The following is a 27428-nucleotide window of genomic DNA, read 5'->3' as shown; positions in this document are numbered from 1 at the left end:
ACCCGAACCATGACGGCGTTCGCCGCCGTGAATGAGTGAATGATTGGCGCGCGTAAGGCCGTGACCCCGCGGAAACCTCTTGAAAACGCTCGATCAGCTGAATCACCATCTCCTTTGGCTACTCACCCCAGAGACACTAGCGGTGGGATGACTGGCGTTGACTGGATGAAGTTCACGCACAAATATCGCAGACAGGGGTCACTTTTGGTGGGGGATGACGCAGCTGATCGGCCCTGGTGGACCGTGGCACAGTGACCCCGCACTTTCAACTTACAAGTGTACGTCAAAGGGTCCATGCGTGAGAGGTTGAGAAAGCCTAGAATCTTTCATTTTCAGGGTCTGGTAATGGTTCGCTATTCGTTCACCCAGTCCCGGTGTTAGTTTGGAATCGGTAAATAACCCGTTCGGAAGACAAGCGTTGTAGTCTGCCCCAGGAACATTGTGATCTGCCGTACCCCGCTGTTAGGGCGAGCGGCCATATCACACAGCAATTTCTAACAGTTAGACGGTGACCTCAACGCCAACGTCCAACGCCAGAGCTCGCCTCAACATTCCATTCTCAGTATCTACCTATCTTCTTTGCCTTAATCAATTCCCGTTCCAATTTGTCATGGTCATCCAATAGCACTCTGCCCATCTGACGCCTGGTGGTCTGGTCACCAACAAATCTAGGTTGCCAAGGGGGTGGACCACGTCTCTAGCGCTCCCCAAACAGCTGCATCCCGCACAAAAGACGCACGCCATGATCCGCAGAACCGGCACAAACCACGCATTAGGTGGCATCCGGTTTTTTTTTTGCCATCGTATCTGCTGTGTTGCCTGCGTGCCTGCCTCTTTCTCTTGTCCCCCAATCCGCCAGATCTCGGTGTATAAATACCCGCTTGATCTCCCCTCATTTCTCCCTGTTATTCCACCATCAGCTTCCAATCATCTCACACTCATCAATACAAAACCAACAATCAACTCTTAACCAACAAACCCCAAACAACTATCAAAATGGGTGGCTCTTGCAACTGCTCCGGCTCCGCCTCTAGCTGCTCTTGCGGCTCTGACTGTATGTCACCCCACCCCATCACGAACGACCTCTCCTCTCCTGTCTTTCACATTATTAACAACTCACCTATAGGCTCCTGCTCTGGATGCAAATAAGTCATTCCCTCACTCGCACACAACACACACACACAACACAAATTTTGCGCGATACCCCTTTTTCACACTCTCTTCAATCAACACACTTTGTTGCCAGCATGGCATAGGATATCTTGGGTCGGTCGGTCTGTTAGTCGGTTAGGGTTATGATGGGGACACAATCATGAGAATAACACAACTACTTTCCTTTTGACACGCTTTGTCTTTTGAAGTGAATAAACTTTGTGGAAACCATTTTCCCCATTTTCTACCCTCCCGTGAAGTGTACATTAGCTCCAGTTTGCAGTTAGGGTTATGTGTGACACTGCTCACATCCTCCACCCACCTCACCTTCTCGCCTTCCAACATCCCAAAAATGCAAACATTTTCCCATATTTATACTCGACAGTCCAATCGCGAGAGATCTCAAACTTTTCATCTTTCCCAATGACACCCTAAGCGAGCACCAACAACCCCTCACATCTCACATCCGGCCCCACCACCGACCGACCCGACCGGCCGGGCACGGTCCAAGCCCGGCCCCCAAACCAACAACAAACCACCCGTCCCTTCGGCCAAGGAGTTGAGTTGGTCCTGCAAAGTCCTCCACCACCAGCAACACCAATGTTTGCTTCTCTCCCTCGGAATTTTCCATTGGTCGCTTTCTCGGACTCCACAAAACCATTCTATTTTTCCTTCCAGCCCGCCCAGACGACGACCGCAAATTGACCACAGCTTGTTTTGAGTGACGGGATCTACTGTACATATCCGTTCCCCCTTGCCTATTCCTAAGACCAGGATCAAATGTAAGCTTAACAGAAAGCTGATGCCGAAAAATCCCATTGCTCCAAGGTGCCCGCCTCCTTCGGTGGCCAAACCCGACAACCTCACATCTGATACCAGACCAAAAGTTCGCATAATAACCCAAAACATCCATCCACACGGGGACGGGAAGGATTTCCAAGACTTGTATACAAAGCCACCTTTTATAAGTGATACATGGCCCCCCCAAGTCCGAGCCCGTGTTCACATGGATGTTCTTGTCCCCCTCTTTTTGCTTTCTCACTCTTGACGAACAGTTTGACGACGGGAGCAGCTAGCAAGCGATATACAACACACTTCTGGGAGAGAATGCAACATAACTGAGGATCTCCATCGAAAAGCAACCGCAGTCGCAGCAGGCAGCAAATGAAGACCGGTCGATTGCTACTCTCGGTTACTGTGGGCGTGATAGCACAAGTTGATGTAGTAGCGACGGTGGTGAGGGGGAGGGCGCTGAATGTAAGTCTTCGTGTGATCCGACGCTCATGGCATTCATCAGCTAACAACCCCAGCCCGCTATCCCACCAAGCAACCTCCCCCACGAACCCATCCACCACCTGTCTCCCCGACAAGACCAAGAACCAGAACCCCCGCGAAGAACGACCATAATAACAGCCCGCACCACCATCACCACCCGCCTGTCCTCCCGAACCCCATCCCCTTCCTCCAGAACCGAAGATGACGATACGACAAAAACCGATGACACTCAAACAACCACCAGCGCGGTAGAAACCTCCACAACACTCAGCGCAACAGAAACTACCTCCCCCGCCGCCAGCGCCTCCCCCTCCGCAGCCGAACCACCCCTTCCCCCTTCAGAAGAGGGAAGCGGTCTATCCCCCGGCACAGCAGCCGGGATAGCAGCCGGGGCAGTCGCAGCCGTCGCTCTCATCGCCCTCATCATCTTCCTCCTCTGGCGCAAGAAAAAAGGCGGGATCCGCGGTGCAGTCGTCACGGCTGATTACCCTGACACGATGAACATGGTTGACAATACCAAGCCGCAGCAATACCCTGAACCGACCCTTCCAGGTGATCTCAGCAGTAGGAACGGTTCTGTCACAAACGATGACCCCTTCTTTCACAAAGACGAGTACGCATTCGCTGCCGCGGGCGCGAGGAGGCAGTCGAGTTTCTCTCCGTCGCAGGTTGGCGTAGCGGTGGGTGGGAGTCCGGGGGGGCAGGGGCAGGGGCAGTATGGGGGGTACCAACGGGAAGGGCAGCAGCAGTATGGGGCTTACCTACCCCCCCTACCAACACAAGAACAACAGAAGTTTGCGATGGTAGGATCGCCGGGTCAAGAGCAGCAGCAGCAGCAACACATTGCCTTTGCCCAGACTTCACCCGGCCAACCCCAGCAGCAGTTTGCTTATGCCCCGAATCAGGGATACTACCAACAGCAGCAGCAGCAGCAGTACATCCCCTCCTCTCAAGGCGGTGACCTCGGCGCAAACGGCGTGCCCTACCGCCCAGTAAGCGCCTTCACAGCTTATCCTTCCCCAGGGCACCCGATCCTCCCGGTGTCGCCCCTGACGCCCCACCGGCAGTCGCTCGGTATGGCCTCACAGGCATCACCATATTATCCGCCGCACCCATCACAGCCATCCCGACCACCACAGGGCCCAGAAAATGTTGCGAGCCCGAATCTACCCAACTTCATGATACCCGGGGGCATCAAGTCGAGAGCGATGAGTTTCAGCGCCTCACAGCCGCAGTATGAAGGGGAAGCAAGGCAAGAATGGGCAGCACCACCACCACCAGTACCAGCAATGCCCACAGCCGTGGCTCTGATCTCACCCCCTCTCTCTCCCCTAAGGAGAAACCCTGTATAGAACCTTTGTAACAACAGAACAGTCGCGTAAATAAAAGTTGTCCTCGTTCTAGTTGCCGTGATCAGTTGTCCGGTGATGTCAATACGATGCTGCCGAGCAAGCTCAAGGATCCCAATTCATATCAAACAACCCCGCCATCCACGCCTCCGGATCCTCGGCATGAAACAACGGCAAGTTCAGCTCATTCGCGTTCCCCGCATCCAGGTACTGTTCCACCGAGCTCGAATGATGCCCCCCGCCGCTCAGATCCACCCCGTCAATCGCCGCCAGCTCCGCCACCCACCCGCTCTTCATCGTCCGCAGCATCATGTTAAACTTGGTGAACCCATCCTCCTCGATCGTCGGGCCCGAGTCTAGCCTTCTTTTGGCGGAGAGCTCCTCAAAGCCTAGCTTGAGCTGGTCGCAGATCCGTAGCAGGTCGAGCTTGTTGCGGACGGCGCGGCGGTCCCAGGCGGGGTCGTCGAGGACGGAGAGCCGGTAGAGGGAGAGGAGGCAGTGGGCCATGTGGCACCAGTAGCTGAACGTCATGCCGATGTAGACATATGACGGGATGGAGAAGTGGCGGTCGAACCAGTCTTTGATGGCGTTGAGGCAGGCCTCCATGGCGGCGTAGCGCTGGAGGTCGGGGACGGTGGTGGTTGGGGAGATACGGGGCTTGGCAACGGCGGCTTCGTGGATGGCGAGCTCGGTGTAGGAGATGTGGCTGAGGATTGTGTCTGCCATGGTATTATTCGCATTTGCAGTCCTAAATGAAGAGAGAGACGAGGGGAGTAGACTGTACCGTTTTGTTGCAAATGACTGGGGAGCTGGGTCTTGACGTTGGTAAGCTGAGTGTGGAGGGCTGAAAGATAGTACGAAGGTGGCGCATTGTCTATTGACTGTGATGTGGCCCTGTTGAGCTGCTCGACGATGAGTTGAATCTTGACCTGAGCAACCAAAAGATCGTCCCCTTCCCACTCGTGCCGCTGGGTGAGGAACTGTAAGCTTTCTTCCATGTGAGACGTCCAGGTAAGGGCGTCCAGCCTCTTTAGGGAATGAGATATCTGAGATGTGAGCAGGAAACACGCCAGCACGGCTCGCCGTTCCTCCATTGTCTTTTCTCTTGGTGGAGGGTGGAAGGCTGTCTTCAAACACGCTGAAATGTACGGCTCACTAGGAACTTTGTTCAAGCCAAGATCAAATACTAATGACTTTGCGAGCGATGCCAGAAGTGAAAGGATGGGTTTTTCCCGCTTTATGTGATAATGAGTCCTGCATCTGGGTCAACACCTTGCCCATTCAGGTCAGACAGACAACAATCTCACCAGCCCATGATGACCAAGAGGCCAAAAAGAAGGTCTAAGCTCTTCTCATGTTCCATGACCATCTTCTGGGCAATGAACTTCTTGATTGACTCGCTCATCACAAGACGTCGATCCGCGTTCTTGGAGGTGACAGTCATGATGCTGAACCACAAAAAGGGATATGTTTTTCGAAGCCGTTCCTCCGTCATGTTGGATGGCAGGTATACAAATGGGAGGAAGATCAACATATACTTTCTGAACGTCACCAGTCCATCAGCAGCCTCGAATGGACTTGGCTGATAGGTGCAATACGGGATGGCTGGCGGCTCGACCGGCGGGGGGGTTGGTGAGCGCGGTCCCACATCTTGAGGCTCAAATACGCTGCCAAGGAGAGTACCGCGAGCGACAGGCGTTGGACGGCCTTTTCCATGAGCCGGATGACAATCTGGTAGCTGGGGAGGCAAAACAGCAACTGGCACCGGATGTGGTGAATGATCACCCGCAACACTGGCCGCCGAACGAGCACTTGGTGCCGGTGTGCTAGAAGCAACAGACGGCTCACCTGGAGAAGGAGCCGTGCCACCCGGTCCGGCCTGGTGACGGAGAAGAGATACAAGGTCCTCTAGCTTAGCCTCAAGCTGGGCGGCACGGGAGACATGGGTACGCTTGCCATTTCTCTTCCTGACCGAGACCGATGGGATGCATTCTTTCCGTAACCGATGACATCTGGTTCCATGTCAGCGTCCAAGCAATGGATGGAGCAATGTGTCAACGAAATAGAGGGGACCCCATGGGGAATTGCAAGTGGAACGACGATCACCGAAGCCAACGGCGGAGTTGAGCCTCGTCCGGATCTGTAACCCGGACCCGGTGCTCCGGGACACGGAGCCGCCAACCTGGGACGGGATAGGCGCCGTGGGGAAATGCGGGCAACCGCATACCATCATGCACACCTAGGTGGGGACTTGATCCGTCCCGGCACGGCGGTTTCAGGCTGTTCTGAGCAGATGACCAATCCCGTTCCTGTCTGTCCAACGGTCGTATGTTTATAGCATTGAAAGAGTACAAGCAGAAGACGTTGAATAAACAGTAGGAGGCAGTTGAGCCATCACAACTCGGCCGAAAATCCTCTCGGCCATTATTAGAGTGAAAACGGTGTTGGCCTACCTCTCACAGTCGGCACCGCCGGTCCGGTAGATACACCTGCACTTCGCCCTCGCACAGTTTGTGCAAGCCCTCCCGTACGGGGCCGGCATCCCATCGACCGAGCCGTTAGTTGTCGTCGTTGAGGAGGACGATGTTGTCTCCATGATGTTGGAGGAACACTCTCGGAAGGGTTAGGGTTGAACGTTCAAGACGTTGGCTGCTCAAAAAGGGGCACGCAAACCGAGAAAGGAGACGGGCACGGTTTCGGCCGGAATACCGGTTTCCGATATCCCACACGGTTGAGAGAGAGCGCCAATCTGAACGAGGAAAACTAGCAACGTTGAGGGAAGGAGAGTAAAAGAGTGACAATGGATTTAGCAGCCGGAATGGGTGGTATCGGAGCGCATTGGAGGAGGATTCGTGGCCATGTTGAATGAATGGGATCTCGATGCAAACTTGCCCGGTGAGCTCGGAAGTCGGGAAATCTCGATTTGTCCGAACTCCGCTCCACATGCCTGTGGAGCCGAAGCTTCCATTCCGGATCGCCCGGAACGGAGTGGCATTGGCAGGGTTAGGGTTTATGTTGTTGATCTCCACTTTTGACGACACTCTTGGTTCCGGTCGAATTGCTGCCAGGTTGTTGTAGGATGAGATACTTGATGTGATGCGATAAATTCGACCGCCGTATGTCCTGTTGCTCCTGTGTGGTTCGAATCAGCGAAAGAGAACCAATGTGCTGTGGATTCTCAGTGGTTGGCTTGTCGTTGCGATGACCCTCACGCTTACTTGCTAAAGAAAGGCGTCATCCATGGATGCGTACAAGCACTCCATGTGGTGTTGTAGGGCTAAATGATCGACCACTACGCACGTTGCTACATGCGATGAAGTTTCGTGTTGAAGCCCATGGCCCACGCGTTAAGCAAAAGTGGAAGGAGCAACTGGCGCTGCGGCCCTTACACTGAAGGCCGAAAATAACGGCGATTCCGCCCTGCTCCAGCCCAGGTGACCTACCGCCCTACAGTAGTGGCAATGGCACCTCCGTCGGCGAGTGATATGGATCTATGTCTCTGTAGACGCGACTGGTTGAGTTGTTACTTAACAGTCCTCAGTACAACAACTGCCCTTTCGACCTAGTCGACTTTCTCGATGCACTTTTTGACTTGGCTTCAAATACGACAAATGTATTTTTGCCCGAACTTGGTAAGCCTCCATGTAAAGACGACTGACAACAACAGCATCATCATCATCCTACCACTCCTGCTCGTGTGAATCGCCGCCACTGCGATGGAGAGAAGGTCGCTTTCCCATCGCCGTCTGCCTTCAGATCCAGAACTCGATAGATTCCCCGGGCCTTCAAGAGCTGCGACAAGAAGCGATGGCCCCTCAAGTCAGCCAAGTCCCTCGAATGAGTTCACCGTGCCCAAGACTACCGAGCCCGAAAATGTCGAAGGATTCAAGCTGGCCGCCTTGCTGGCCTCTGTCACAGTCGTTGTCTTTTTGATGATGCTTGATACCTCCATCCTCGCCACTGCAGTGAGTACCGCTATCAAAGCGCCCCTTTTCTCCAAGATACAGGTCGCTAATCTGTCGGAAACAGATACCTCGCATTACGGATGAGTTCGAATCCCTCGAAGACGTCGGATGGTATGCCGCCATCTACCAACTCGCCAGCGCCGCCCTCCAACCCCTCACAGGCAAGATTTACCAGAAGTTCAGCACCCAATGGACCTTCATCACCTTCTTCGCGATCTTCGAGATTGGTTCTGCAATCTGCGGCGCCTCAGTCGCCTCCTGGATGCTCATCACTGGTCGCGCTATCGCCGGGATCGGGGGGGCGGGCCTCATCAACGGAGCTCTCACCATCCTCGGAACATCAGTACCCATGAGTCGGCGGCCAACATACACCGGAATCATGATGGGCTTCTCGCAGCTTGGCATCATTGCTGGTCCCCTCGTTGGTGGAGCCTTTACCTCTTACGTTTCCTGGCGCTGGTGCTTCTACATCAACCTCCCAATCGGCGCTCTCGTCATCGTTGCGCTCTCCTTTGTCCACATCCCAGACGCCTTCCAGAAACGGCGCGCCATGGACGTCCTTCGTCGCATCTACATCGAGCTCGACCTCCTCGGATTCGCACTGCTAGCACCCGCAGCTGTCCAGCTGATGCTAGCGCTGTCATGGGGCGGTGACAAATACCCATGGAACTCCCCCATCATCATCGGCCTCTTCTCCGGAGCTGGCGCAACGACGATAGTCTTCCTCATCTGGGACTGGTACCTCGGCGACGTAGCCCTCGTCCCACTCTCCCTCGTTACCCAACGACAAGTCTGGACCAGCGCCATCACAAACTGCTTCCTCCTCTTCATCGTCTACGTCGCGAGTTTCTTTTTGCCAATATACTTCCAAGCCGTCCACGGCGCAACCCCCATCATGTCAGGCGTGTACGTCATGGCCAGCATCGTCAGCCAGCTCATCCTAGCCGTCATTGTCGGTCCGCTTGGTAAGGCCCTCCCCTCCCCTTTCTCCCCACTCCCCAAAGCTAACCGTCGCCCTCCCCTCACCAGTTCAAAAAACGGGCTATGTAATCCCCTACACCATCTTCTCCGCCTCCATCGGCGCCGTCTCCAACGGTCTCTGCTCAACCTTCTCCCCCACCACGCCTCCAGTGCAGTACATCCTCTACCAAATCCTCGGCGGCATCGGCCGCGGCGCGGGAATGCAGATGCCCCTCCTAGCAATCCAAGCCATCCTCCCGCCGCAGGACATAGCAATGGGGACGTGCATCCTGGTCTTTGTTCAAAACCTCGGTATCTCCATCCTCCTTGCTGGAGCTAACACCATATTTGGGGAAACCCTTCAAAATGAACTATCCCAAGCAGTTCCGTACAGCAGGGAGATCCTCCAAGCGGGCGCGACGAGATTTAGGGAGGTGGTCAAAGAGGGGGATTTGGATGTTGTGTTGGAGGCTTGGTCGAGGAGTATAGGTAAGGTGTTTTACATGGCTGCTGCGGCGGGAGGGTTGGCGGTTTTTACGGCTTTGGGGATGGGGTGGGTTGATATTAGGAAGGGTAAGGTTGGTGGGAGGGGGAGGGGAGCTGAAGGTGATCTGGAGGATGACTAGGAGGGTCCGCCGGTGATTCCAGAGGTGGATGTCGATGAGGAGGGGTATGAGCTGTCGGAGATTGTGCTTGAGGGGGCGAGCAGGAGGGTGTCCAAGGTGGGGAATGATTCGGTGTTGAGGAGTGCGTTTGGAAAGTAGGAGAGGGGGGTTGGAAATGGATGGACTGCTTGGGTTATCTTTCCAGGAAAGGAGCTTGGTTGATAGCATGCCGTTGGGGTCTTAAGAATTTGTGTTTGGAGTCTTGGGGAATGGCAAATAGTCGAGGATGAGATACCCAGATGGAGTTCAGGTGCTTTTGTTCGGGCGGTCCTGTCATTTTCCTTATAGATATCTAGATGACGGTAACACACCACAGAAATGAAAGTAATCAGGTAATTGTACAACGACATGAAGATAGGCAAAATGGCTCTTTGACCTGTCATCTACCATACATTCAAGGTTATTGACGGAACGCTATTGCAGGTCACCAGCAGCATCGAACACGCGACTTCAAGTTTGACAACGACAATCATTCCTGCAAGAGCTCTTCCAGTCGCCCATCAATCGTCATCAACATCATCCATCAGTCATCCATTGCCAAAAGCCCAGCAAAAGTAAATAGCATCCATCTCCAATCAACGATAACCATCTCCCAACGCCAACAACCATCACCAAAACCGTCAACATCTCTTCCCCATCTCCAAGCTTCTGATCGCCAAGAGGACAGTGAAAAAATTGGTAGCGTCTCTTTGAGTAGCGTGTCATCCTTAGTGCAGGGGCCATGCTAATCTTCTCTGTATCGTTTCAAATTGACCAAATGCCCCGAAGGGCGAGGAAAGAAAAGAAGAAACCGATCAAAATCTGGCTGGGTGGCCGAGATTATATATCTCTTCCCAAAGTGGCCTGTGCACGCTTGCAAATCTAGGAGCGTGAGTGAAATGTCTATGCTTTCTCGGCCCACATGGTGGGGCTGGTGAATGGTATGGTGGTGTGGCGGGTGGGTGGAAGTCTGTGGCTGTGGTCGGCGGCGGCAGGCAGCGTCATCGCATTGGCGGACAGTTGAAGGTTGGAGATAAGGGAGCGCAATCGCATCGCATCGCGTAGACGCCAGGAACGAATATCACAGCAAACCCCGACGGGGGGGGGAAACCAACAATATCAGGCCAACCAAGCTCGACGAACAAACTGATGATATAGCGACCTAATCCCACCAACCAGTTCATCAACCACCACCCCCGTCATCGACCCCAACCCACCAGTCCACCGATCACCATTCCCTCCCGTCCCCAACATGAAGCCAATACCCCTCCTCTCCACCATCTTCCTCCTCCTAGGAATAGCCTCAGCCTGTAAGCACACCCCCCAACCCCCCAACCCCAACCCTTCTCCCCGTTTTTCCTTTCTTCCCACTAACCCTCCCCTCCCCTCTGTTCAGCCGCCCCAACTTTCTGCAAATGCACCTGCTTCACAAACAGCACCATCATCCCCCTCGGCCCCCTCCACGACAACCCCCCTTCCCCCAACCCACCCCCCGGCTTCCTCTCCCCCCGAGCCTCCTCCTCCTCCTGCACCCAATGCAACCGTGCCTTCTGCCTCAAATACAACCTACCCATCTGCAAAGACGCCGAAGAAAAAGACGTCGTCACCTCCTGCTTCCAGCGCGACAGCAACAAGGACAAGATTATAGTCTGGGGCTTCATCCTCGGCACCGCCGGCCTGCTGAGCTGGGCGGGGGTAAAAAGGGTTATTGACTCGAGAATGGAAAGACAGAGGCAAGAACGTGGGAATGAGGGGGGAGGGGGGATAATAGGGGTGATAGGGGGGTTGGTTTCCGGTGGGAATGCCCAGAGAGGGGGGAATATTGGTGGAGGGGGGCTCACGAGGAGAGGTACTGGTGGAGGAGGAGGCGAAGGGCAGGGGACGTACAGTCCTTTGGGGGAGGGCGGTGGTGCACGATGATGGAGATGTGTAATAGGAGATGGATGCCATGATGCGACACGGTGTTTTTGGCGTTTTGAACGGGAATACAACTTGGGTTTGGCTCTGTTGAAAGCAATACATATCATACGACGTGTTATGGCCTTAATGGACAAATGAGTCGGGCTTGGTCTGTTGAAAGTAATACACATGGCACCGAGCATGTTGACAAGATCTTTTTCATTTCTTTACATTACTCCCCCCCTACGGAAACCACCTTGCTCGCAAAAAACGGTTTCATTATGCGGCACTCGACCACCACCCCTCCATCAACCCCGTTTTTGTTGTTGACCAAAAAAAACCGACATGGAACCCTGCTCATGTTTATTCCCCAAGCTTGCTTTTTGTCTCCCTTCCCATGATACGACGCACTTTTTTTTGCCTTCCTGCTTTTGAAATTCCCATTCCTTCCGCTTTTTGTGTTTTCATTGCCCAATGCTAAACCCAGAAACCCCTTGTCGAGGTAAAAACTCCCGAAAGTACAAAGTATTCCCCATCCGGTCAAAGGTGAGATCCTAATCCTCCTCCAACGGGGTGGTCTTGGCCTCGGCAGCGGCCTCCTTGCCAGCGTTGACCTTGCGGCGCTCGCGAACGGCGGCGGCGAGGTCCTCGAGGACGGCCACGGTGTTCTCCCAGTTGATGCAGGCATCGGTGATGGAGACGCCCTTCTTGAGAGCGGCAGGGCCCTCGGCAGGTACCTTCTGGTTGCCCTCGTTGATGTTGGACTCAATCATGACACCAATGATGGCGGTCTCGCCCTCGCGGAGCTGCTCGGCGACGGTGGCGGCCACCTTGGGCTGGTTGCGGTGGTCCTTGTTAGAGTTACCTAAATATTATCAGCAAAGATGTTCATGTTATGGTTCATCCGAGCAAGGACATACCGTGAGAGCAGTCAATCATGATAGCGAGCTTTTGACCCTTCTTGACAAGGGTCTCCTTGGCAGCCTGGACGCTGGCCTTGTCGTAGTTAGTGCCCTTGGTGCCACCTCTGAGAATGACAAAGCCGTGCTCGTTCCCGCTGGTACGAGTGATGGCAGCAAGACCCTGCTTGGTTACACCCATGAAGTGATGCTTGGCAGCGGCAGCACCGATGGCATCGATAGCAACACCAAGACTGCCATCGGTTCCGTTCTTGAAGCCGATAGGGAAGGACAGGCCAGAGGCGAGCTCACGGTGGAGCTGAGACTCGGTGGTACGGGCACCGATGGCACCAACTGAGATCAGGTCGGCTAAGAACTGAGGAGAGATGGTGTCCAACATCTCGGTAGCGATGGGCATGCCGGTGGAGGTGAGGTCACGGAAGAGCTGTCTGGATACGCGGAGACCCTTATTGATCTTGAAGGTCTCATCGATATCAGGGTCGTTGATCAGACCCTTCCAGCCAACGGTGGTGCGTGGCTTCTCGAGGTAAGCGCGCATGACGATGACGAGGTCCTCTGAGAGCTTGTCGGAGAGAGCCTTGAGTCTATGTGCGTACTCAATGGCGGTGGCGGGGTCGTGGATGGAGCATGGGCCGACGATGACCAGGAGACGGTCGTTGCGGCCCATGATGACGCCGACGGCATCACGTCTGCCCTTTACTACTGTTTGCAGAGCATCCTCGGTGATGGGGATCTCAGAAATAAGAAGGGCAGGGGGAATGAGGGGATCTTGACCCAACACTTTTGAACGAGTTAGTGACTGTTAAGCGCGTGCGTCTGAGTGGATCGTACCTCTCATGTCATCGGCCTGAAGAGGCGCCATATCAAGTCCGGGCATGGTGAGCGATGTATTATAGGGTATCACAAAACGGTTGCGTGTCGAATGAAAGCAAGACAGCCCAAAAATCCGGGTGAGGGTGTGTTGTGAAGGACGAGAAGAGACAACACGAAGCGATGTTCTCCAGAGGTGATGTTGTAGCTGCAAGTAGCAGGGAAGGTGCGGCCAGTTTGGAGGGTGAGATGGGCTGGGGTAGGTTCTTTAAGGCAAAAATTGGGTTGACCTCTGAGATCCGAGCAATTACAATTGTAGTGGGCCAGGTGCAGCAACAAAAGAAACCGAGGAGCTTGAACTTCGATAAACCAATTAAAAGGGGCTTGACTGATAAAGCTTCACAATTGGAATATTTGAATCGGAACAATTCTGGTATCTCTGGAGCAAGTGGGAGATGAGATGATATTGACTTGTTCAAGTGACTCAGACGGTGCCCCAGTTCAGTGTCCCAAGACCAATATCGGTCCGGGGCGGGATGTCGGGCACTAAAATTTCCAAATGGTAACAATCCCTACCTGTACGTTGAACGCCGTGGCTGAGTTGACATGCCATCGCGAGCTCCAAGCAATGAGCGAGATATACCTTGGGAGATTTGCAAGTTTCAGCATTCTGCGTAGGCAGCTCATGAAATCCAACCCACGATGCAATACTGAGAGCATCGACAGGCTGGTGGGGTGAACCTGACGGGAAGAGGAATTGGCCACTCCCGGCCACTAAGTCGATCCCTTCCACGCATGTGTGTCCGAAGACGGAGGCAAGCAGCAGAACAACAGATGTCTTTGGCCAAATCCTAGGCTCAATGCAGCAGGGCGTCCGGGCGACGAGTTTGGAAATGCGCCGTTGTAGCGGGTAGCAACTTCGAAGGTGGGGGAGGGGTAAACTTTTTTTGACGATGCAATGCTTCACCGCCTTCCATTCGTGGCCGTCAAGCAGACGTGTAATCAACCTCGCAGCTCATATTGAGCCTCCGCCACCGCCCCGTGTATCAATCTGGATATGTTCTTCGAGCATTTGTGCTTCTTTGCAACACCCTGCTTATGATTGGCCAGAAGAGAATGGGATTGTCGTCAGTTGTGTGAAAGTGCGACACAGAAGATACTCGAGACCAAACCGCAAGATTTGGAGAAATTTGGAGACAGCAACGAGCCTCCGATTCCCCAAAAGAGGATAGACTGCTTGGTTGGATCCGAAGTTAACGGCTGGGTCCTCCGGGTTCCGGATCCGTACCCTTGGTTTGCATCACACAGCAGATGCTCGAAGGTGACGCATAACCAAGGGTCCCATCAATGCTCGATGTTATGAGCCTAGCAGAGTGCCACATCGGCCACTTGGCGATAATGAAGCCTTTCCACTCCCGAGACGACCGAGGTCTAGCAGGTCGTGATGTTGTGCTTGTGATGCCGACGAACTGGCGGGCTTCTGCTCCACTGGTCCGCAAAAAGGCCGGACCTAAGGGCGACAAACCCGCGAGACCGGCCGTTCTTTATCGTTGACTGCCGGGTTCCAGGCCACGGCTACCGAAGCCATTGTCGGCCGGGGCCGAGACCGGATGGTGATATGAGCATGAGTATTTTGAGTCGGCCGGCGACAGTCATGTCTTGAACTCTGCGTGTCCTTTGATGCTCCCACAGTCCCGACCAAGTGGCACTGAAGACATGTTCTTCAATACTTCTTACACGTTTTGAATCTTCCGGGACTGGAACCACACGAGTCAGCAATCACACCATTGTCCGATACACTCGCTATCCACCCATGATAAATCTCTCATCAAGTTCATGATTCCATCAGACCCGATCACCGATGTCCCCTCCCTACTCGTAGACGGCCTCTCGAGGACCGGCCGTTGACCAACGACCACCAACGGCCACTGGTTCCCAGCCAACCTCGCATGGCCGGACCGGTAAATTATGCGTCGGCTTGTTATTTTCCATCCCATCTGTTTGCCATCCAGATTCCAAAATGGGACAGAGACAACAAACCGGAAATGGACGCGGTGGACAGTTCTTGAAGCAATTCTGAAACTGACGAGCTTCTCAACGGGACTTGACTGGTGAATAAGGCTTCCCAGCGAGCCGGGAGCACTGACGGTTGACGCCCGCCCCATGTTTATGGGGATGTCCGTGCGTGAGATGCGTCTGAAGGGAGGTGGGGTCAACACGAAGAAGCAAGGTGAAATGCTTCTCTTTTCTGGCCAGGCATCTCGACAATGCTTTAGGTATTTTGGATGGCTAACTACCAGATACCTATCCCTCGATTCCCTCACCCTGCAGCTCATTTCCCCTTTCCTGTGTCTCCTGTTGAACCAGGCAGCTGTGGCCCCCTGTTGCATCTGACGTCGGCTGTTGCCCGGCCCCTCATCGAGGTCGTCGTTGTTCTTCAGCTTGCAGTGTTTGTCTCACACTGCATATTCGGACGGACAAAAGTTTTGTTCTCACCATCATCCGCGCTCTTTGTCATTCTGCCCATCAACGATCCCATCAACGATCACATCAACGAGCCAAATTAGGTATTCAGCAAGTTGCATCGACATCGACTTCTCATATCATATTCCTGCCCGTATCGATAAGATAGCATCGTCGGGACTTGCTATCGCTTGCCTGTTCCCGGGGAGTGGGACAGCACGTTCCAGGTCTTGGGGTCGTGCTAGTGAGAAACTTGGAGTAAGGGCCGACCGCCACCTACTGTCATGTATCTCGCTAACAGCCATTTGAACCCCAGCAGGAGCTGAGAGGACGGCCAAGGCCCAGCCCCAGACCTCCAATCCAGCCTGCCTGCCATCCCTCCCGTTAGCCCTTCCAGACTCCGCCCCCTCCTTTCCTCTGTTCTTCTTGCAAGACATTGAGAACGATACATGGTACTCGAGGGTATCGTCGGCAATTTTTTTTCAAAACATTCGTTCGCTATACGCACCGCGCAGAATCATTTCATCGACGACCATCATCTCGAATTTGCCGGCTCTCCGACTCCGCTTAATCATTGATAAACACGCAGTATACGACTCCGGTTGCTTGCGAACGGCACTGGTCGAGAGGTACAGACATAGAGGGGACGCTTCCCAGAGCCTCATAGTCAACCAATTGCGCCATGTTGTCCAACGAGAGCTGGCCTGCGCTCCAGCGCAAAAGGGGGAGAGAAGAGGACCTTGCCGAGATATCCCCTGGTGGTACGCTTGGCTTCACTGAACACAGGAGTGTAAGTCTTGTCGCATCCCATCAGAGTCGACATAGCCGGGACGTAGCTAACATCTGGTGACCCAGAAACGCCTCCAAGCCCTTCCACTTAGGACGTCTCCCCCATCTAAGCGATGGGCCGAACCACCAAGATTCCATGCGCCGCCAACAACATTCATCATCCCGAGCCAACCACGAACCATCACGCCAAACAGCTCGGATTCTGAGGAGCCAGGTCATTTTGCCTTCGCCGAGGAGCCAGAGATCGTCACAGTTCCGACCCTACAATCCCCGATCAATGTTAGTATCACCATGGCAGACATGGACATGGACATGGACATGATGGACACCGCCCCCGAGCCAAACCCGAACCACCTTAACGCTTTCCAACCGGAGCCACTTCCCAGTGTCACCGGTCGCATCCCGACACCAATACACTGCAGCTTTGCAGCTCAGGTTCGAGGCCAAAACTGGAACGAGGCCCACGGTGCGCTGGCAACAACACCGGAAGAACCCACTTCCATGGCCTTTGACAGCAACGGCATGGTTGACGCTGCCGTGGCCCACAACTCCAATCCGACCACCAACGCTCTGGCAATGGCGGATTGGAATCACATCCAGAACCGCCGGCTGCCATCCCCGATCAGCGAAACCGGCGGTGAAGACAGCCCAGCCATGGTGCTTGATTCGTGCTGCTCCCCTCACCCTATCACCACGTCCCCGAGCGGACATCTCAGCCACTTGACGCACGAGCACCCATTGCTGGCATCGATGAGGGAGCAATCTCCGCGACCGGGTTCACCAAATGGAGGAATGGAGGTGGAATCGGGCTCGCCATCACCGAAACGGGGGCACGCGAGGTCGAGACATACGGTCAACTCGTGGACCGCGGTGCCGCCGGGAGTGAAGAGGTCGTTCAGTATAGGGTACCGGGCGGATTGTGATAAGTGCAGGATGAAGGTGCCGGGGCATTTTAATCATATCATCATTTCTTAGAGGGATGAAGCTGATGGGAGGTGGAAGAGTAGGGTTGAGGGGGTAAGGGAGAGGATTGGGTGTCATGGGGAACAAGAGAAGGGATGGCTTGGTGGTAGGAGGATTTGTGCTGCTTGTTGTTAAAGGGGAGGTTGCCTGACAGATGATTTGCGGTTGATACCAAGGAAGCGTAATTAGGTTTTGGTTCTCACTCGTTTGCTTTTTTTTCTGTTTTTGGTCACTGTATAGGGCTTGGGATGGATACGCTCTTTTGTTGCCTTTGGGCCGGCTCTTGTGTTTTGTTTGGGACGGCTGAGGGAGTGGGAAGGGACAGCATTGGTATTTCATGCAACGAGCACACACATCATTGCCAGCGAGCAAAGTGACTTCTTTTGTTTGGGAATGGGACAGCGAGCGAGCAGGGGAATTGGGAATTGAGGTGTCAAATTGGGAGGGGAGTGGAATCGGACACAACACACACACACACAACACACAGCTGGAATTTCTTATATCCAGTAATTTGCATTGGTTGAGGCATTAGTATCTTTCCTGATGAGAAAAAGAATACAAAGCGGAACGTTGATATCATACCCTTCCTTGACTGTGCTGCCTTGGGATGTGAGACATGGGAGAGACATGGGAGAGACATGTGTGGGCTTCATTGAAGCGTATGACTACATGAACAACTACCACACATAATCTACTCCTCTGCTCTCAATTCAACATCAAATGACTTCCACGATGGTGAGTGCACATGTATGTACAAGATGATGAATATGTCATACAAAAAAACAACAAAAAAAAACGCTGGAGTTATGCAACGGTTTCCTTTTTCTCCTAATACACTATCGATACAAGCAGCGCCTCTTTCACAAAGCGGCCTGCTGGTCACAATCCCTCTTTGAAAATGGTGATTATGGTTGCCTTACAACCCGTCCAGCCCACCATCTTCATCCCTTTGCATTTCGAACCTTTCCTCCCAGTCGACAGCACAGCCCTCATCACCAGCCAACACGGTCGTTATATACTTCTGGTTGTGTGGTAGTAGGTCTCTACCAAAACCACCCCTTCTTCGTCTTCTTCTCCCCCTCCTGTTTCTCCTCCAACCCAATCCGATCCAACGCCCCACCCCTCCTCTCATTCTCCTTCTCCTTCTCAAACGCCTCCCTCGCCTTCTCCTTCAACCCCCTGGCCACCCCCCTCCCCTCCGACGCCCGGACAAGATCGCTATCCCTCACCCCCATCCCATCATCCTCCTCACTCAACGACTCCCACCCTAACCTCCTCTCCTTACCCATCACCTCCTCCCCTTCCTCCTCCTTTTTCAGATTAGCAGTCAGCCAAGTCCAGAGCCCCTTCTTCTTTTCCCCCTCCCCTTGTTGCTCTGGCACCGGCGCAGCAGAAGAAGGCCAGCTCACAACCTCCGTCACACTTGGGGAGTGTGTCCTTTCCGCAGGAGCGAACCCGCTGGGGATTTTCTCAAAGAACGACGTCTTCCCCGCCATTCCTTGCTGCCGCTCTCTTTCCATGACTTCTTCTACAAGCGCTATTTGGTCCTCGTCCGCCTTGCCAGTCATGTACGCCAGTCTGGCCTGGGCGAGCTCGTCGGCCTCGAGTTGCTTTTGGGTCTCGATCCATTCTGCTTTGCGCTTGCGGTTGAGGACCATCATGTCGTAGAAGGTGTAGGTTGTTGCTACTATGCCGAGGCCTGAATGGAGAGAGTTAGTGACATACACCTGAAAAGGGGAGGGGGATGGGGGTTAAGTACCGGAGAAGCCTATCAGTGCCATGACTGACAAACGGTGCCCCTTGTCGGCTAGGGAGCGGCCTACGGCGAGGTACTGCTCTAGCTTGGAGACATTGGCGAGTTTGGCTCTTTGGTGGGCGGCGCGGAGGCGGGCGACTTTTTCGTCGGGGGTTTCGATTCGGATTGGGTTCCCTTCTGGAGAACCCCCTGATGGGGGCAGGGAGGAGGTGTTGGGGGGTTTGCTGAAGCGGGCGGTTTTGGAGTCGGCGTGGGGGGTTGTGGCTGTGAAGCGGGTTGCGTCGGAGACGCTGCGAGGGGTGGTGGATATTGGCATGGTGGTTTTGGTGAGTGGGTGGTGATAGCTTTGGTGGTGGTGGCGGTGGTGGTGGTGGTGGTGGTGGTGGGAAAGATATCCCCGGATGCGGGATGAATCGGGTTTGGTTGAAGAAGCTTGAGATCAAGGCGGGGTGTTAGGTAGCTGGTAGAGAAGTTGTGAGGCTGGTCCCTGGAGTTGAGGAGCTCGTAGGTACAGGTATATGCTACGAGAGCAAAAGATCGTGGTCGTTGCCGGTGGGAACAGGTGGTGGTGGACGAGCAGACGAATTGAAAGCTCTCGACGGGCAGTTCTTCGGGATCCCAAAAAGTCGTTCGTCAACCTCTGATCATCCAATGATGCGCCAAGCAAGTTTTTTTTGAATTGAGCTAACCCAGCTCGTCGGATATGTGGCTGGAGCTACCATGTCTTAGCTGTATTTTGCTGAATCTCGCACGTAAGCCACACGGGTAGTTGGAGAAAGTGTGGCTGATGCACCGTCTCTTTTCCCCGGTTCATTGCTCCACATGTTGTAAAAAGTGCTTGGCATCCGATGGAAATTTTGGCCTGGAATGTTGAGCGCTCATCGCCCGAGGTGCCTGTCGTCCACTCTGCGTTTGGGATTCGAGATTTGAGAGGACCGGGCAGAGCGAAATACCGACAACCTCTCCCAGTGCCTGAGCCTCCCAACTGTTTTGATCAATTGGGACACCAATAGCCCGCCTCCTCGCTCCGAAAAGAATACACAAACCATGCGCCATCTCCCGAGGTTACGGGGCGCCGTCTCCGCGAGCCTGTGCTGCTCCTCTCCGACCCATATCCGTACCACCACCGCTGTGGCTGCCGTCGCGACGACTTCCTCTTCCTCCACAAAGACCCAATCCCTTCAAAGGCGAACTCTTTCCACGTCCCTCCCCCGCTCCGACGCTGTTGAAGCCTACACCCCACCACAGGGTCTCAAACCACCCCCACAAGCACGGAAGGCTGCCGTCCGCCCAGACAAGATCACCGACCCCGCATACGAGCCGGCACAAGATGGATTAGAGCTGGAGGAAGTGGGTGGACTGGATGGTTGGTGGGAGAACCCAGACAACTATGGTGTTGGCAGGCAGTGGGTTGGTTATGGCCCCGCAGAGAAGATTACCGACCCAGCCGTTCTCGAGGTGGCGGTTTACCGTGCGTTGGTTGAGGCCATGGTTGCGAGACGGCAAATGAACACGCCGGACACGACTCCCGCTAGGGATGCTCTGCTCGAGTCCGGGTGGGGCCCCGCGGCATTGACGGCCACCACTGTTCAAACCAAGCTGTGCGGTGGCTCACATGGCACTCTTATATTGAAGCCAACCGAAGACGTCGAGACAGCTACTGCCGCCGAGCAAGAGGCTGAGGTAACGGAGGAAGCCAAGGAACAGCTCGAGGCAGCTGTCACCCCGGAGCAAGAGGCTGAGGTTGTGGAGGCCAAGGAGGAAGTTACAGCTGTCGCTTCTGAGCGAGTAGCTGAGATAACGGAGGAGACCAAGGAGGAAGCCGAGACAGGTGTCGCTTCCGGGCAAGAGACCGAGACCGAGGTCAAGGAGGAAGTTGACGCAACAGAGGACTCGGCGGACCATGTTATCAGTACTGAAGAGGCCCGGGCGCTATTGAAGGAAATTGGCCATGAATGGAAGCGGCCCATGATCAAGGACCTCATCTACAAATATTTTGTGAGTCTGGCCCTCTTTTTTGCACAACAAACCAGTGCTAACCATATGATAGGTTGCCAAGCGCATCTACAAGCTTACTGGACACAGGATTCCAGATGGCAAGTTGGTCGCTATCAATTCCGGTGGTGTTCTTCTCAAGGAGATCGTGAAGCCACCCAAGGCCAAGAAGCTCGCCGAGGAGATTGAGAACAAGCAGCTCTTCCAGTCTCTACCCAACGTAAAGGTGTTCCCCCGCAGAGTCACACCCATCGACAAGGAGAAGATGGTGGGTCGCTGGAAGGTTATCCGAGAGGAGCTCGAGAGACGCGGCCTCCCTGTTATTGGCACTGCCAATATCGACAATGCGATCGAGAAGAAGTGGGTTACGGGTGCGAAATAGAGCTGCCGGAACCTGCTGAGTTGCTGTGTGTATATTACCGCTGAGGATATCCCTGTGTAACATGTATAATGTAGACAAAACTCAGGTGTCGATGTAACAACATGAGAATTGTGTCTGTTTTGTCAGTCTTTTTGCCGTCGTGTTGGTGCATAATCCAAGATCCACCAAACAAAGGGGGAAGTGGCCAACGCCCCAAATGTCATGTGCACGGACCACATTGCTCACCGTGACTGCACTTGTTTAATGTTGGGAAGTCACAACTGACCTTCAACTGCCATTCTGATGAAGTTGGACCCTACCAAATTAAGTGAAAGCAAACGAGGACTGAACCTCTGCCTGTTCTCTTCTTCTCTTTCTAATAACAATAGCCCAGCATCACCACCAGTGAAGCCGTATCGACATCTTACCAATCAGTCTTGGGTATCAGTTACATCCCACTACATTCATTAATAAGTGTTTATCACATCAGCCGCAGAATCATCACCAAGATGCCTCTCCCTTTGGAAGAGCAGGTTGCCCTCATTCTCAAGGGCAACCCCGGGGAGAAGCCGAAATTCTGGGAAGCAGTGCTGAGAAAGCTGGTTACACTTTTGCCACGCGCCGATCGAGATGCGCTCGCTTGCATTTCTGGTCAATTTGCTGTTGCTGCTAGAGACCGTAAGTTTTTTTGCAAAGCTCATATTTCTGGGACGTTGCTGACTTTGTGTGTAGCATCATGGAGAGAAGTCATTGGGAAGTCGGGGCTTCTGTCATTCCTTCTGGACACTGTTCCCGTCTACTATGACGGTGTCTTTCAAGGGTCTCATCCACTCAACAAACAGGCTTTGAGGGTTATTGCCAATGCCTGTGTTGACAATGGTGAGTGGCTACTTCACATCATGTGCAAAGTGAACCTGGTACTGACAAACGGTCTAGATGAGAACAGAAAGGTCGTGGTCGCCTCTGGCAAGCTGACAAACATGCTCAAGATGTTTCTCTCTGAGGACCACCTTCTCCCTTTTGCCGTCATCACCATGCTCAACGTCTGCGTAGATTACAGTAAGCCCCTTCCCCTTCCCTTTCCCCTTCCTCTCTATCCCTAACACTCCTCCTAGGCTCAGCCCAACTCCAAGTCTCCAACGCAGCACTAAGCAAAGTCCTCATCGACCTCATCCCCGGCGAACGCCTCCGAGCATGCGAGGCCCACCTCACCCAAATCATGACCGTCCTTGAACTCCTCACAAACCATGGTATTTCCCCCCTTCCTCGCATGCCCATAGCAACCAGCTAACCGCCACCCACCCTTTGTAGAATCCGAGTTCAAAATCTGCTACCCCCGCACCCCCGCCGCCCTCCTCACCCTGGCCATCAACAAAGAGGACCGCCTCTCGTCCCCCCTCGATCGGGAAATCTTCTTGTCGATCTGCACCTCTGCCCTCTCCTACCTCGTCAATAGAGGCCTCCAGGTGTTTTTTATCCAAAACAAGCACTTTAGGCTATTGCAAGAAGCGTTTTTGCAGTCGTATATCAGGTTTGAGACCGCGGGGGAGGATGTAGAAGAGGAGACGAAGGAGCAGCTGCAGCAAGTTCAGCATGGATTTGTGACGCTCTTTGCGGATATTACCGACGTGGAAGGGTTTGGGGATGTGTATGGGATTGATAGTGAGGAGGTGGGGACGTTGGTGGGGTGGTTGGAATTGGAGAAGTTCCCTCAGTTGCAGAACGCGGCTTGTTTGGCGTTGGGGAATTTAGGGAGGAGTGATGAGTCGACTAAGAAGTTGTTGCCGAGAGTTGGTGAAGGGATGGTGAAAATTTTGGGGAGGTCAGTCCCCGGGAAGGTGAGGCAGGGAGAGCGGCCGAGCTTGCAGCTGACGCATGCTGCGTTGGGGTTTGCGAAGAACTTGGCTATCCCGGCGGCGAATAAACCGGTGTTGGGGGAGATGTTGTTGAAGAGTGGGACTTTGGCTGGGTTGTGGGAGGGGTTTGGGAATAGTCAGCCGAGTATGATGTTTGCTGCTGTGAGCTTGGGGAGGTTGTTGCTTGTGGGGTGTAGGGAGAATTTGAGGTTGGTTTGCAAACCGGTGTCGATTGCCTCTGACGAGAAGGATGAGAACGGCCTGGCTTCAGCGGAGTCATCTTCTCAGGGGGAGACGGCTACATACAGGACGAACCTTGACCTGCTGTACCGCTCGGCTACTGGCTCTCCAAACGAGGATCCTACCAAGCTTGAGGCTGCCAGGGCGGTGGTTTCGGCGGTTTGTAGAGTCTTGTCTCAGGATCCTGGGGTGCTGGGGTCCTCGGGGGAGCTGGAGGAGTTCTACAAGACACACTCGGACATTATTGCTGGGTCGTTTACGACGATGCTCACGCAGGCAAAGTGGCCGTCTGTCAGGTCGGATGCAATTACTGTTTTGGCGCTCATGGCGAGTCAACACCCTGAGGGGTCCAACATGGCGCTCAAGGTGGTGGAAGACACGGCAGCGGAAGAGGGGGTTTTGAAGGCGATTGTGAAGGCTGCGACGGGGGATGATGAGATGGTGGGCAAGTTTCTTGGGACTGGTGACAACAGAGTGGAAGAGATTGAAGAGGAGAAGCAGGGTAAGAATGATGAGAAGAAAGAGACAAAGGAAGTTACGGAGTTGGTCCAGGGGTTGGGACTGGAACCTCAGCAGGCTGACGCCCAGGCGCAGAAGCAGCCGAAGAGGATGGTCAAGGTTGACAGGGAGAATGCCCTGGTGCTGATGGCTATGTTGCTAGGGATGTTCAAAGATCAGATGTCACCTGCTAGGAGGAGGCTGGTCGAGGCCGTGCTGGAGAGAGGAGGGGAGTTGGTGGTGAAGGATAGGGAGGGGACGAGCCAGGTGTAGGAGGTACCTGGGGGATATGTGCGCATGTCTTCGAGACCTCCCACGCCTGGAACCATGTTGGAGGTGAACACTTGGGGGTCGAACTCCCCGTCTGGCTTGCCTGAGGGGGAACGCTTCTATTATCACGTATAAAGCCTGGATGTGTGACTGTTCAGAGTTGATGGAGGTATATCAGTGGCAGTAAACTCCAGAGGGACAACCTGTACAGCGTTGTAACAGCGAAACATGTAAACAGCATTCATAACTGAACCATTATTTGTAGAAAAACCCAGTCAATTACCGCTGATCACCCGAAAATCATGTGTGGCCATCAATCATGCTTTTTTTTCCCTTTGTCCATTCATTTTGTGAATGCTCTAAATCCCTATGATGCGTGTTATCTGCCCGAACCCGAGGGTCTGCCCCCGAACTACACAGCCATGGAGAGAGAACGTTTTATTGTTCCCGTCCGGGATACCGGGAAAAGCAGAAATGCAGACCAGTAGAACCAGCCCAATGAACACCTCAGGGAATCATTCCTAACCGTTGCACCCCAACACAAAAAGAAGAACCAGACGCCTATTTCTTGGCCTTCTCCTCGTCGGCCTTGTCCTTGGCGCGCTTCTCGCGGATGCCCTGGTAGCGGGCATCGGATCTGGCCTTGCGGAGGGCCTTGTAGGCACCGCCCTCGACGTTCTTGGGGAGGTCGCTCTTGGAGATCTCGGTGAAGCCAGGAGCAAGAGGGGTACCAAGACCGAAAGCGGAGGCAATGGTCTTGACGGTCTCGCCGGACTGCTGGTCCTTGGGGGTGTCGGCCTTTTTGACCTTGTTGGACTTGCGGGGGAAGACGATCAAGCGGGCCTTGTAGGCCTTGAGGCGCTCGACATTGGCGGCAAGGGACTCCTCGGAGAGGTTGGCACGGCGGGGGTCGACGGCAATGCCGATGGTGGGAGCATAAAGCTTGGGGATACCGGCGGCCTTGAGCTCAGCGAGGGAGAAACCACGGCCGAGGCGTGTCCGGCGGTTATACTTGATGGTGCTGCACAGAATCTCGTTAGACCACATCCTCCACTACACATTCCTCCGTTGCTGCTGGAATAAACTCACGGGCATCTGACGATGGGGCGGAGCTTGTCGACGGGGCGAGGGGCAACGGCAGCAGCCTTCGCACGGCGCGCCAGACGGCGGGTGACCTTCTTGCCGGGCTATATTTTCCATCACGTCAGAATTGAGGTTCCCATGTGTTTCGAGATTATCGGCCGCTATCCCCAGCTCGATCGATGATTACGAACCTGGTCGAAGTGGCACCGCACGCGCCTCTGCCAATCCTTGCGGAAATCTGAAATTCGATGTTAGTCGCTGTGTTCCTCCAAAATCTTCGTAGCCCGGGTTTGGCATCGTCATCGTCTCGTCGGAGTCGCTGTCGGTCGCTGGACTGGGATGTGTAGATGGATATTGCTTACGGTTGTTGGGAATCTGCTGGTTGTGCTTGATCGCCTGGATTTCGAAGAGACTCGGTCAGTAAATCGACAAACAGCAATTGGGCCATCGACGGCAGCAATCGATGATGCCGTCGTTTGCAACAACGAGGGTACTCACCATTGTGAATGTTGTGGATCAAGCCCCTCTGGTCCCTCTGTTGTCGAAAGTATCACCGGTCGTGCAAGATGCAATTTGGGAGGTGGCTCTGCTTGAAGGGCGCTCACCAAATTTTTGGCAGGGCTTGAAAACCCTATGAAAGCGGTGTGAAATTCAGATTGGCCCGCACCAGAGGAAGTGGGGCAGTCGGCGCAGATGGCCTGTGCGGCAGCCGGGTGGAGACCAGTTGGCAAGCAGCTGTTCTCCCTGCCCCCTGTCACTCTGCAACATCATCAACACCGAGGAAGGAGCGGCAACAACACCATGCTGTTATTTGCAACAGCATCCACAGCTCTGATTCTGGAGAGATCCCGTCAGTATTCTCTGCGCCAGATTACTTTGGATAAGAATGGAATTGTGATGAACGACTATCTAGACATAATGAGGTACCATCCATGCCTTTGTCAGTGTGTGAAGGCCATACGGAGTATGGCTGTAGCTAGCTGCCTCGCGAACTTTATTGTCTGAGCATCGTTCCTTCCGTTTAAGAGTGACACGCTTGATCATGGTTGAATCCACTCATTTCCCGGCTTCCTTCTTCTCTCTGCTACGATTCTCTCGCTCAACATCTTGCGTGTGTTGACTTTGACTGTCACGATGGCCTCTGACCAGAAGTCCTTGAACGGATTCCAAACGCCTCCCAGCAACAGGACTGAGAACTGTCCTCAAGGCGCCGTCGATTCCCAAGCTAACCCCGCGATGTCTTCCACCAGCGCGACCCCTCCCCCGAATTCGCTGGCCCCTCATGTTCAAGTGTCTTTTGGGTCCCCTTCTACCATCACCAGCCCAGCCCCGTTCAATCGCGCCGTCTCTGTTCCCAGGGGTCCCCCAAAATCCTTTTCCTCCCAATTAAATGCAGTGTCTTGGTCCACTCAGGACATCGCCGACGTCCGTAATGAACTCCGAAAAGCGCTGCCATTCTACAAGAACATCTATGCCACCCTCGAGGTACAACCCGAGGTCCTCTCCAGGCTCGACGTCCTCCAGCATCTGGGAGTCAACATCCACCACCCTCACATTGCTCGTCCTGGCGGCCTGGGTAGCCTGCTTGGAATCTGGAATGAGCTGGCTGGATACTCCAACAAGCAAATTCGGGATTTGAAGAACAAGAATGCCAGTCTGAATCATGAGATCAGCAACTTGAAGAGAAAGGTTACCGACCTCGAAGCCAGTGACACAAAGCCCGATCAAGAGATGGCCGGTACCGAAAAGAAAGAAACCGCCAAAGAGCCCACCCGATTTGATGGCTCCGAGCCTAACAAGTATGTTCGGTATTTCAACTTTATGCTCTGGAAACGCGACATCACCCGCGCCTGGAGCGACAAGCCAGACACCTTCAAAACGGAGAAGGTCAAGATCTGCTACATCTTGTTTTTCCTTGATGGCGATGCTTTTTGGGATATTGCTGATGCTGTCGAGGCGATTGTGAACAGCGATCAGAGCAGCGATGCTTGGGAGTTCAAGACGGGCGAGGAGCTGCTCGATCACCTCACAGAGAAATATGGGAAGCGAGAGTAGCTGAAGATACTCCAGCGCTTGACCATGTTTATGGATTGTTACAATATCAAGGAAGGGATATGGTGATCTAGTAATGGGAGGAGCAGATTCAAGTGGGGAACCTATCTTATCTCTGACTGAAGGAT

General features: G+C 53.9%; 11 protein-coding genes across 11 annotated transcripts; 7 read left to right on the top strand and 4 right to left on the bottom strand.

Annotated features, from left to right (window-relative positions):
• The first annotated feature begins 605 nt into the window (after nt 1-605).
• Nucleotides 606-3830, top strand: QC762_403519 (uncharacterized protein). Its single transcript, XM_062889807.1, has 2 exons — nt 606-2409; nt 2463-3830. Exons 1-2 carry the CDS (start codon nt 2317-2319, stop codon nt 3777-3779), a joined length of 1410 nt encoding a protein of 469 aa, XP_062743441.1. The 5' UTR covers nt 606-2316; the 3' UTR covers nt 3780-3830.
• On the bottom strand, nt 1003-6683 carry QC762_403520 (uncharacterized protein). Its single transcript, XM_062889808.1, has 4 exons — nt 6230-6683; nt 5084-5788; nt 4561-5030; nt 1003-4495 (listed from the first exon to the last, which is right to left on the bottom strand). Exons 1-4 carry the CDS (start codon nt 6370-6372, stop codon nt 3882-3884), a joined length of 1932 nt encoding a protein of 643 aa, XP_062743440.1. The 5' UTR covers nt 6373-6683; the 3' UTR covers nt 1003-3881.
• A 191-nt stretch (nt 6684-6874) lies between these two features.
• On the top strand, nt 6875-9716 carry QC762_403530 (uncharacterized protein). Its single transcript, XM_062889809.1, has 3 exons — nt 6875-7741; nt 7806-8706; nt 8771-9716. Exons 1-3 carry the CDS (start codon nt 7493-7495, stop codon nt 9325-9327), a joined length of 1707 nt encoding a protein of 568 aa, XP_062743439.1. The 5' UTR covers nt 6875-7492; the 3' UTR covers nt 9328-9716.
• Nucleotides 9717-10270: 554 nt separating this feature from the next.
• QC762_403535 (uncharacterized protein) lies at nt 10271-11402 on the top strand. The gene is made up of 2 exons (XM_062889810.1): nt 10271-10655; nt 10742-11402. The coding sequence occupies exons 1-2, from the start codon at nt 10598-10600 to the stop codon at nt 11263-11265; spliced, it is 582 nt and encodes a 193-aa protein (XP_062743438.1). The 5' UTR covers nt 10271-10597; the 3' UTR covers nt 11266-11402.
• Nucleotides 11360-15507, bottom strand: ARO4 (3-deoxy-7-phosphoheptulonate synthase). Its single transcript, XM_062889811.1, has 3 exons — nt 12996-15507; nt 12165-12944; nt 11360-12109 (listed from the first exon to the last, which is right to left on the bottom strand). Exons 1-3 carry the CDS (start codon nt 13039-13041, stop codon nt 11799-11801), a joined length of 1137 nt encoding a protein of 378 aa, XP_062743437.1. The 5' UTR covers nt 13042-15507; the 3' UTR covers nt 11360-11798.
• A 399-nt stretch (nt 15508-15906) lies between these two features.
• On the top strand, nt 15907-17776 carry QC762_403550 (uncharacterized protein). The gene is made up of 2 exons (XM_062889812.1): nt 15907-16227; nt 16293-17776. The coding sequence occupies exons 1-2, from the start codon at nt 16120-16122 to the stop codon at nt 17199-17201; spliced, it is 1017 nt and encodes a 338-aa protein (XP_062743436.1). The 5' UTR covers nt 15907-16119; the 3' UTR covers nt 17202-17776.
• Nucleotides 17777-18232: 456 nt separating this feature from the next.
• QC762_403560 (uncharacterized protein) lies at nt 18233-19261 on the bottom strand (the record flags this gene model as incomplete). Its single annotated transcript, XM_062889813.1, has 2 exons — nt 18233-18888; nt 18949-19261. 2 exons carry the CDS (start codon nt 19259-19261, stop codon nt 18233-18235), a joined length of 969 nt encoding a protein of 322 aa, XP_062743435.1.
• Nucleotides 19262-19725: 464 nt separating this feature from the next.
• QC762_403570 (uncharacterized protein) lies at nt 19726-21448 on the top strand. Its single transcript, XM_062889814.1, has 2 exons — nt 19726-20943; nt 20996-21448. Exons 1-2 carry the CDS (start codon nt 19993-19995, stop codon nt 21320-21322), a joined length of 1278 nt encoding a protein of 425 aa, XP_062743434.1. The 5' UTR covers nt 19726-19992; the 3' UTR covers nt 21323-21448.
• A 135-nt stretch (nt 21449-21583) lies between these two features.
• On the top strand, nt 21584-24406 carry QC762_403580 (uncharacterized protein). Its single transcript, XM_062889815.1, has 5 exons — nt 21584-21979; nt 22034-22180; nt 22238-22360; nt 22417-22551; nt 22613-24406. The coding sequence occupies exons 1-5, from the start codon at nt 21811-21813 to the stop codon at nt 24166-24168; spliced, it is 2130 nt and encodes a 709-aa protein (XP_062743433.1). The 5' UTR covers nt 21584-21810; the 3' UTR covers nt 24169-24406.
• Nucleotides 24238-26324, bottom strand: rpl13 (60S ribosomal protein L13). Its single transcript, XM_062889816.1, has 5 exons — nt 25747-26324; nt 25611-25644; nt 25440-25486; nt 25255-25352; nt 24238-25186 (listed from the first exon to the last, which is right to left on the bottom strand). The coding sequence occupies exons 1-5, from the start codon at nt 25747-25749 to the stop codon at nt 24727-24729; spliced, it is 642 nt and encodes a 213-aa protein (XP_062743432.1). The 5' UTR covers nt 25750-26324; the 3' UTR covers nt 24238-24726.
• Nucleotides 26325-26382: 58 nt separating this feature from the next.
• QC762_403595 (uncharacterized protein) lies at nt 26383-27303 on the top strand (the record flags this gene model as incomplete). Its single annotated transcript, XM_062889817.1, has 1 exon — nt 26383-27303. One exon carries the CDS (start codon nt 26383-26385, stop codon nt 27301-27303), a length of 921 nt encoding a protein of 306 aa, XP_062743431.1.
• Nucleotides 27304-27428: the final 125 nt, after the last annotated feature.

Source organism: Podospora pseudocomata, chromosome 4 (assembly GCF_035222375.1).
Source record: "Podospora pseudocomata strain CBS 415.72m chromosome 4, whole genome shotgun sequence".
Lineage (NCBI taxonomy): Eukaryota > Fungi > Ascomycota > Sordariomycetes > Sordariales > Podosporaceae > Podospora > Podospora pseudocomata.
This window is presented reverse-complemented; position numbering and strand designations above follow the sequence as displayed.

Coding starts and splice junctions, on each gene's coding strand:
- QC762_403570 (XM_062889814.1), top strand. CDS start 19,993: ATGCGCCATCTCCCGAGGTTACGGGGCGCCGTCTCCGCGAGCCTGTGC. Junction 20,944..20,995: donor ACCTCATCTACAAATATTTT/GTGAGTCTGGCC, acceptor ACCATATGATAG/GTTGCCAAGCGCATCTACAA.
- QC762_403520 (XM_062889808.1), bottom strand. CDS start 6,372: ATGGAGACAACATCGTCCTCCTCAACGACGACAACTAACGGCTCGGTC. Junction 5,789..6,229: donor GGCGGTGCCGACTGTGAGAG/GTAGGCCAACAC, acceptor ACATGGAACCAG/ATGTCATCGGTTACGGAAAG. Junction 5,031..5,083: donor CTCTTGGTCATCATGGGCTG/GTGAGATTGTTG, acceptor ACCCAGATGCAG/GACTCATTATCACATAAAGC.
- QC762_403535 (XM_062889810.1), top strand. CDS start 10,598: ATGAAGCCAATACCCCTCCTCTCCACCATCTTCCTCCTCCTAGGAATA. Junction 10,656..10,741: donor CCTAGGAATAGCCTCAGCCT/GTAAGCACACCC, acceptor CCCTCTGTTCAG/CCGCCCCAACTTTCTGCAAA.
- QC762_403580 (XM_062889815.1), top strand. CDS start 21,811: ATGCCTCTCCCTTTGGAAGAGCAGGTTGCCCTCATTCTCAAGGGCAAC. Junction 21,980..22,033: donor TGCTGTTGCTGCTAGAGACC/GTAAGTTTTTTT, acceptor CTTTGTGTGTAG/CATCATGGAGAGAAGTCATT. Junction 22,181..22,237: donor CAATGCCTGTGTTGACAATG/GTGAGTGGCTAC, acceptor CAAACGGTCTAG/ATGAGAACAGAAAGGTCGTG.
- ARO4 (XM_062889811.1), bottom strand. CDS start 13,041: ATGCCCGGACTTGATATGGCGCCTCTTCAGGCCGATGACATGAGAG. Junction 12,945..12,995: donor TCAGGCCGATGACATGAGAG/GTACGATCCACT, acceptor CTCGTTCAAAAG/TGTTGGGTCAAGATCCCCTC. Junction 12,110..12,164: donor CATGATTGACTGCTCTCACG/GTATGTCCTTGC, acceptor GATAATATTTAG/GTAACTCTAACAAGGACCAC.
- QC762_403550 (XM_062889812.1), top strand. CDS start 16,120: ATGTTGTCCAACGAGAGCTGGCCTGCGCTCCAGCGCAAAAGGGGGAGA. Junction 16,228..16,292: donor GCTTCACTGAACACAGGAGT/GTAAGTCTTGTC, acceptor CTGGTGACCCAG/AAACGCCTCCAAGCCCTTCC.
- rpl13 (XM_062889816.1), bottom strand. Junction 25,353..25,439: donor TGCGGTGCCACTTCGACCAG/GTTCGTAATCAT, acceptor TGGAAAATATAG/CCCGGCAAGAAGGTCACCCG. Junction 25,187..25,254: donor CGCCCCATCGTCAGATGCCC/GTGAGTTTATTC, acceptor GATTCTGTGCAG/CACCATCAAGTATAACCGCC.
- QC762_403519 (XM_062889807.1), top strand. CDS start 2,317: ATGAAGACCGGTCGATTGCTACTCTCGGTTACTGTGGGCGTGATAGCA. Junction 2,410..2,462: donor TGAGGGGGAGGGCGCTGAAT/GTAAGTCTTCGT, acceptor TAACAACCCCAG/CCCGCTATCCCACCAAGCAA.
- QC762_403530 (XM_062889809.1), top strand. CDS start 7,493: ATGGAGAGAAGGTCGCTTTCCCATCGCCGTCTGCCTTCAGATCCAGAA. Junction 7,742..7,805: donor CCTCCATCCTCGCCACTGCA/GTGAGTACCGCT, acceptor TGTCGGAAACAG/ATACCTCGCATTACGGATGA. Junction 8,707..8,770: donor CGTCATTGTCGGTCCGCTTG/GTAAGGCCCTCC, acceptor TCCCCTCACCAG/TTCAAAAAACGGGCTATGTA.